General features: G+C 40.5%; 1 protein-coding gene across 2 annotated transcripts in view; it reads left to right on the forward strand.

Annotated features, from left to right (window-relative positions):
• Positions 1–7,782, forward strand: part of cd82 (CD82 molecule) — a 37,796-nt gene that overhangs the window by 21,700 nt on the left and 8,314 nt on the right. For both annotated transcript variants that reach the window (XM_015375203.1, XM_015375204.1), the window contains one exon: positions 4,596–4,668. In XM_015375203.1, coding sequence (XP_015230689.1) covers positions 4,596–4,668 — 73 coding nt within the window. The remainder of the gene's footprint in view (positions 1–4,595; positions 4,669–7,782) is intronic.

Genomic DNA, 7,782 nt, shown 5'->3' on the forward strand with positions numbered 1-7,782 from the left:
TCAAGAATTTTAGATAAGAAAGAAGAATTGAATATAGGTCTATAATTGACCAAGTCATCTGGGTCAAGAGACGGTTTCTGAAATAAAGGTTTATTCACAGCAACCTTAAAAGCCTTTGATACATATCCCTGTAACAGGAGATCAAAGGGAATACTTCTTTGAATAACGTGGTCAGAACTGGAGCGAACATAAAAGTTGAAGGCTTAGATGAAGACAATGGTTTTGCTAACTCTAATAGTTCAACTGGATCAAAGCAGTCTAAACCCGGTTCAGATTCTATGGCTACCTCAGATGCTGCCCCACCTTCTAGAGATAAACCAATCGTGGTTAGAGGAGTAATAATGATCTCATTTTTTAATAAGATCAATCTTATTTATAAAGAATCCCATAAAATCATTATTGCTAAGAGCAGGTGGAATGGACGGTTCAACAGAGCTATGGCTCTGGGTGAGTCTGGCAACTGTATTAAAAAAAAATCTCGGATTATTCTTATACTCTATTAATGAGGAGAAATATGCTGCTCTTGTTTTTGAAGGATCCTCTTATACAGCAGTAAACAATTTTTCCGGACTAGGTAGGATTCCCTTAGGTATGTGGAGCGCCATTTTCTCTCCAGTTTCCTAGTATTTTGCTTCACAGTGCACATCTCTGTTTGAACCAGGGAGCCAGCTTGCTATTTTAATATATATATATATTTTTTTTAAAGGGGCTGCGTTGTCTAAGGCAGTACACAGGGAACTAGCAAGCCCAAAATCATCAACCTGTGAAGGGGAATGAACTAAACCTTTTGCCCTCTGTAGCACTGCTCAGTGAAACAGAGGAGAGAGAAAGCGAAACAGATTCTTTAAAATGTATCTCATAATCTCATAATGATCTGCTAAAGTGAAACCTTCTTTTGGGGGAGGAGACTTCTGTTAAAGTAATCCTGAAGGTTATTAAAAAGTGGTCAGAGCACAAGGTTAGGATTCTTTTCTAATTTGTTTGGTTTTGTTTGTTACCAAGGCACTGTCTGGATGGAGTAAGGAGTGAGTAACAGTAGAGAAGCTGCAGAGAGGTGTGTTAAACTACAACTCTGATTCCTAGTCTGTACCCTGGGTGGTCAGGGTTTTGGAGGACTGATGAATTAAACCAGATTCCTAGAAAGAAGAGCTGCACCATCTAAAGTGGGATGGAGGCCGTCTCTACGAATCAGACCAGGCTTTCCCCAAAAGGATTACCAATTAATGTTGCCCACCTTGTTTTCAGGGCACCACCTAGAAAACCAGCGGTTAAATGGCGACATGCAGCTAAACATGTCATCAGGGACATGTTCTGATAGAGCCCAGGTCTATTCTAGTCTGACTATGCAGCAATTCAGCAGCAATTTCATGGATCTGACCGGAAGAGAGAAGCGGTTACAAAGTAAAACACATCCACTTTGTGGAAAAATAAAAAATAAAATCTGTTAATCACACGGGAAAAGAAAATTATAATAGTGGTTCAGGAAGACAGAAAACGGATAATGTAGTGATCCTCTTTGAGCCTCACAGAAAACAAAATAAGGAGGGGCAGACAGAGCAAGTGAGTGTGGCGTATCTCTCTCACCTCTTTATGGAAAAAAAGAAAGGAAAAACTTGGATAAACTTCCCAGATCTCTCTCNCCTCACCTTCTAGAGATAAACCAATCGTAGTTAGAGGAGTAATAATGATCTCATTTTTTAATAAGATCAATCTTATTTATAAAGAATCCCATAAAATAATTCCTGCTAAGAGCAGGTGGAATGGACGGTTCAACAGAGCTATGGCTCTGGGTGAGTTTGGCAACTGGATTAAAAAGAAATCTCGGATTATTCTTATACTCTATTAATGAGGAGAAATATGCTGCTCTTGTTTTTGAAGGATCCTCTTATACAGCAGTAAACAATTTTTCCAGACTAGGTAGGATTCCCTTAGGCATGTGGAGCGCCATTTTCTCCCCAGTTTCCTAGTATTTTTGCTTCAGAGTGCAGATCTCTGCTTTGAACCAGGGAGCCAGCTTCCTATTTTTAAAGTTTTTATTTTTTAAAGGGGCTGCGTTGTCTAAGGCAGTACGCAGGGAACTAGCAAGCCCAAAATCATCAACCTGTGAAGGGCAATGAACTAAACTTTTGCCCTCTGCAGCACTGCTCAGTGAAACAGAGGAGAGAGAAAGCGAAACAGATTCTTTAAAATGCATCTCATAATCTCATAATGATCTGCTAAAGTGAAACCTTCTTTTGGGGGAGGAGACTTCTGTTAAAAGTAATCCTGAAGGTTATTAAAAAGTAGTCAGAGCACAAGGTTAGGATTCTTTTCTAATTTATTTTGTTTGTTACCAAGGCACTGTCTGGATGGAGTGATGAGTGAGTAACAGTAGAGAAGCTGCAGAGAGGTGTGTTAAACTACGACTCTGATTCCTAGTCTGCACCCTGGGTGGTCAGGGTTTTGGAGGACTGATGAATTAAACCAGATTCCTAGAAAGAAGAGCTGCACCATCTAAAGTGGGATGGAGGCCGTCTCTACGAATCAGACCAGGCTTTCCCCAAAAGGATTACCAATTAATGTTGCCCACCTTGTTTTCAGGGCACCACCTAGAAAACCAGCGGTTAAATGGCGACATGCAGCTAAACATGTCATCAGGGACATGTTCTGATAGAGCCCAGGTCTATTCTAGTCTGACTATGCAGCAATTCAGCAGCAATTTCATGGATCTGACCGGAAGAGAGAAGCGGTTACAAAGTAAAACACATCCACTTTGTGGAAAAATAAAAAATAAAATCTGTTAATCACACGGGAAAAGAAAATTATAATAGTGGTTCAGGAAGACAGAAAACGGATAATGTAGTGATCCTCTTTGAGCCTCACAGAAAACAAAATAAGGAGGGGCAGACAGAGCAAGTGAGTGTGGCGTATCTCTCTCACCTCTTTATGGAAAAAAAGAAAGGAAAAACTTGGATAAACTTCCCAGATCTCTCTCTGATAATCACCTCTCTGCTGCAGTCAGCATAAAAACCATCCCACAGCGTTTATTGCTGTGTTTTTCTTTTCTTTAGACGTAGATCTCATTATGTTTTTATTATATGAACTTAATCTATCTGTTCTGGTTCTAGGTGCTGCACGGACTCATTAAGTAGAGCTTTGCTTTATAGAATGAGTCGGTGGTTTTCATTTTTTTTTATAACTTTTCATATTTTGTCCAAATCAAATGTGTTAAATAGTTTAATGTGTGTCAAGCACAGAAACAAAAGTGAAACATCTGCATAGATCTGCTCACCTTGCCTAACCCGAGCCTTTCAACACGCAGTCAGTGTGACATGGAAAAAAATCGGATCAGAGATTAAATAAATCATTCTAAGTTCAGGCCTTTAACTCTGGTTTAGCTTTATTGTTTGTCACCCTTTCAACACAAAGTCCTTGAGTTTTAATACCAGGGATTTGTTTTTAGCCAAGCAAAAACTGCTCTTAAAGGCTATGGAAAATGTATTTTAATTGACCTAATGTCGTTTGGTTTGGATCCAATTTATTTGGATAACTGCACTACACCTCCAGTCCAGTGGGTGGCAGTGAGAAGAAAAGCCATTAATGCAGGATGGCAGATCTGAAACTACCTTCTGGTCCCTTCCTTTGGTCCGTTTTCCATCAATAATAGTTTGCCTAAATATGAATCCTGTATATGGCAGGAGAGATGGAAGAAATGTCAATCAGCCAACGGGAGCCCAGAGGTTAATACAGACCTTTGATCTGGAAAACTTTTAATGACTCAGGAAATACTTATGTTAAAAAGGTCAAAAGTATAGGATCATTCCCAACCCGCCAACTTGGAGGTGAAGGATGTTGATTAGCTTGGTTTACGTTGCGTTTTCCCCATCAGCTGCCGCCAGTTAATAAAGACAAACAAATTCTGCTTCTTCTTCTTCTGTTTTAAAAGTGGTGCACTCTCTTACTCATCTTTAACGCTGCGCAGCCAGCTAGCTAACAGCTGTTTCTGCGTGCAGCTTGATCGCACGCTCTTTCTACTGTAATGACATTTCCCTTGTTCACAGGTGGTCCAAAATGGCGACTCTATCACTCTTTTTTTTGTTTTTGCAGAATCAACCAAAATAGAAACTTTGAAAAAAAAAGGCTTCAAAATAAACAACATCCTTATGTCTTTAAAGCTAAATTTTGAAGTTTAAACGTGACGCTAGTTGGCTCTAGCTACTGCTTTTTAGGCTTAACAAGCTCTTGAAAGCCAAAGAAACTGTATTTTAATATTTCACATTTTGTTCTTATAGTTATACTACTTATCATGTTTGTAAAATGAATGGAAATAAATATTTTGAGTTGGATTATTTTACATTAGCTGTAACAGTTAGCAAACATTAGCTTGATGCAGCCTCTCAGGTTTCCCGTTCGTTTTTTCTTTAGAAACCTTGCTGTAGTGTTTGAATGAAATTCTTTAGGTTAAGATGGTTGATATGTTTATATTTTCAGTCATTTATTTTTTGTTTGTGAGATTTGTAAATGGTTTATTTGTGCTGGTTTTGTTCCAGCCTCATTAGTATGTTTTTTTTAGAGTCAAACATGATTACTGACGTCTGTTTTTGTTAATTTTCCAGCTGCTTGGTGTCCTCATCATGGGCTTCGGACTCTGGCTCCTTCTGGACAAAGAGAGCTTCATCTTGGTCCTTAGTAAGTGAACCATCATGTTTTTAATTATTTCAGAAAGGACTTTATTTTAATGGATTTGCAGCTAACGAGCTGCAGCTGTGAAAATCCTTCCCACGTTCTGATCCAAGTTCTGATGCTGTTCTGCGTATATTTGTTAGTTCTCTTTGTTTTGGGTAGAAGCAACACTTTCTCCCGGTCTGGATTCAGTATTACTAAACTGAATCCAGAAAAGGATATTTCTGTTTTATTTATTCTAATTTCAGATCCAGGGGAACCAGTAGAACTGACACGAGCTGGAACTCTTTACTCAGTCAGAAGATGGAACATATCTGACTAACTGGTTAATCACTGAGTTTATTTAACGTTTTAGAATCGAGTAGTTTTGTTGACTGTCTCCAACTTCGAAGGACTTTATTTTCCAAAAGATTTCGCTGGTTTTCAAAATGGCCCAGTCAAAGTCCAAATGGTTCATAACTCATCAATCTAATATATATTTCATCTGAAGATAAATCCTGAACTTTTCCAGGGTCTTTTAATTACACTCGAAAAGAAGCTTGGAAATGTTGTCGTTTTTGCTTCTTGGTTGGATGTTTTTAAATGACTCTGTTAGGAAACAAAACCAGATGAAACACTTTAAGAACTGAATTATCCTTGTCACTGGGTCAGTTTCTGGTGACTGAGTCAGTTTCTGAATACTGGGTCGGTCTCTAGTGACTGAGTCCTGGTGACTGGGTCGGTTTCTGACAACTGGGTCGGTCTCTAGTGACAAAGTCCTGGTCCTGGTGACTGGGTCGGTTTCTGACAACTGGGTCGGTCTCTAGTGACAGAGTCCTGGTCCTGGTGACTGGGTCGGTTTCCGGCTTGAGTCCAAAGCAAACAAACAGACCTTGTGTTGGAATTTGGGGTAGTTCTGTTTGGATTCAAAACCAGATGAAACACTTAAAGAACTGAATGATCCTGGGGACTGGATCGGTTCCCGGCAACTGTGTTGCTTTCAGGAGACTGGGACAGTTTCTGGCGACTGGATTGATTCCTGGCGACTGGGTCGGTTCCTATTAGCTGGGTATGTTTCTGGGGACTGGGTTGGTTCCTATTGGCTTAGTGGTTTCTTGCAACTGGATCGGTCCCTGGTGACTGGGTCAGTACCTAGTGGCCGGGTCAGTTCCTAGCAACTGGGTGTGTTTCTGGCTCCAGTTCAAAGCAAACAAACAGACCTTGTGTGGGTATTTTGGGTATTTCCACCAAACCAAAAGCACATCTCACATTTATGTGACATTATGCAGCCAATGAAACACAGGAAGTGTGTGATTAGCCAATCAGTGTTCTTGAAACACAGGAAGTGTGGGGTTAGCCAATCAGAGTTCTTCCTGAGTGACATCAGATAATCTACCAGAATTTTTTTTTTTTTTTATGTAAAATTTGTTTGCAAGAAGCTGCTGGGCTAATTTTGTCCAGTGTGTTTAGCTGCAGGTAGTTTAACGCACAGAATTAATGAGCTGTTCAATGCTGCTAAGATCAGAGTCTTGTTAAGAAATATGCTTTAATCATTCCAGTTGTTTCCTCACAGCGTTGCACTCCAATTCAGATCTTTCATCGTTTTTCATTGCAAATGCATTTTTTACCGCATTTGTTTCCTGCATTGAACCCCTTCACTTATGTCACACATCGAATCCTTCTGATTTTACTTAGATCAAACAATATAGATGCAGAAACCATTTTTCATTCATATCTGTGAAGATTCTCAGTCATCCAGGTTAGGGTCTAGCTTGAAAAGTTCAGTTCAGGCAACTGGACGTGAAGTTTTCTAGAAGACGTTTATCTTTTCATCCAAGAGGCTTCTTCAGTTCTACCTAGTAGTTTGGAGCACTGAGATTATTATGCTGTAGTTCGAACAAAGAATTAGGGGAAACAAATGGTGGCTCTGATCCCTCCCAGTAGATTGGCCAGGAGGTCACATGGGGGGTTAACAGTCATTAGGGGGATCTGATGTGTCGCTAACTCCATCATCAGAGTGGTTTTAGTCACACGCCTCATTGAAGTGTGAGTCAGGTGAGGGCAGGTGAGAGGTGAATCTTCTGGGTTTTGTTCCTAAAAGTCCTTTCTAAGTAGGTTAAAGGTTATGTCTAATACCACCTCCTCTGTAGAGGTGTTTCCAGGTAAAAAAAAATGGCTTCCTTAACCCCTCACTCCAACCATCTGTCTTCTTTGGCCACAATATGGACGCTGTTGTCCTCAATGATGTGAACAGTGCAGTCCAGGAAGGCAAAGCCGTCATCTTTCAAATCTTCCCTGGTGAACTTGATAGCCCCATTTCCACTACCCTTTTGAAACCGTGCCGAGATCGGTCCGAGCACGGTAACTGAGAAAACTATTGAGTGTAAATGGCAGGCAAAACTGAACCGGACCGCGCCAGACACAACAAACTGCACTAAATGGTTCAGTTCTGGCTCAGTTGTCAGATAACAAAGAGCGCATGAGCAGACTGCGTCATCTCCTTACACCCAGCCTCCGTAATCATGAAATATCAGAAATTCATAAATATACAAGCTTCCTACCGTCCAACACGATTTCCAGAGATGATTCTGTGATTAACCTAAACATCTGTCATTCTTTCCTGCGTCTGGAAGCCATGATTAGACTATCGTTTGTCGTATCGACTTCCCAAAAGCCGACTCTGTCAAGTAGACTCACCAAAGGCTCCCCTTTTCGCCTGACTCCCTGGAAACAACGAAATATCACAATAATAACAAAGCATAACTTACTGAATGTTATGGGCGCCACCATGTTGATTTGCTTGTTTACCTCTAGAGAGCAGTAGTACTGTAGGTCACCACTAGGAGGCAAGGAACCGTGCTAGCATGATGTGTAAACTGATCTCAGATCAGTCCGAACTCGGCACGGATTAGTGGTGGAACGGTTCAAAAAATCCACGGTTCGGTTCATGGTTTTCGGTTTGGTTCGGTATATGTTGATTGTTAGCCTGTCATGTTGGTCGTGTTGCTGTTAGCATAAACAAAACGTGTTGCACAATACTTCCACACTGTTGCACTTTTATCCACAACTTTCTTTCCGCCGTCATCGTAGGTCACTCTAAATGCAAAGTGGTCCCATACAGCAGACCTATAAAGTGCTGCT

Source organism: Cyprinodon variegatus, unplaced genomic scaffold (assembly GCF_000732505.1).
Source record: "Cyprinodon variegatus isolate N-32 unplaced genomic scaffold, C_variegatus-1.0 Scaffold114, whole genome shotgun sequence".
Classification (NCBI taxonomy): domain Eukaryota; kingdom Metazoa; phylum Chordata; class Actinopteri; order Cyprinodontiformes; family Cyprinodontidae; genus Cyprinodon; species Cyprinodon variegatus.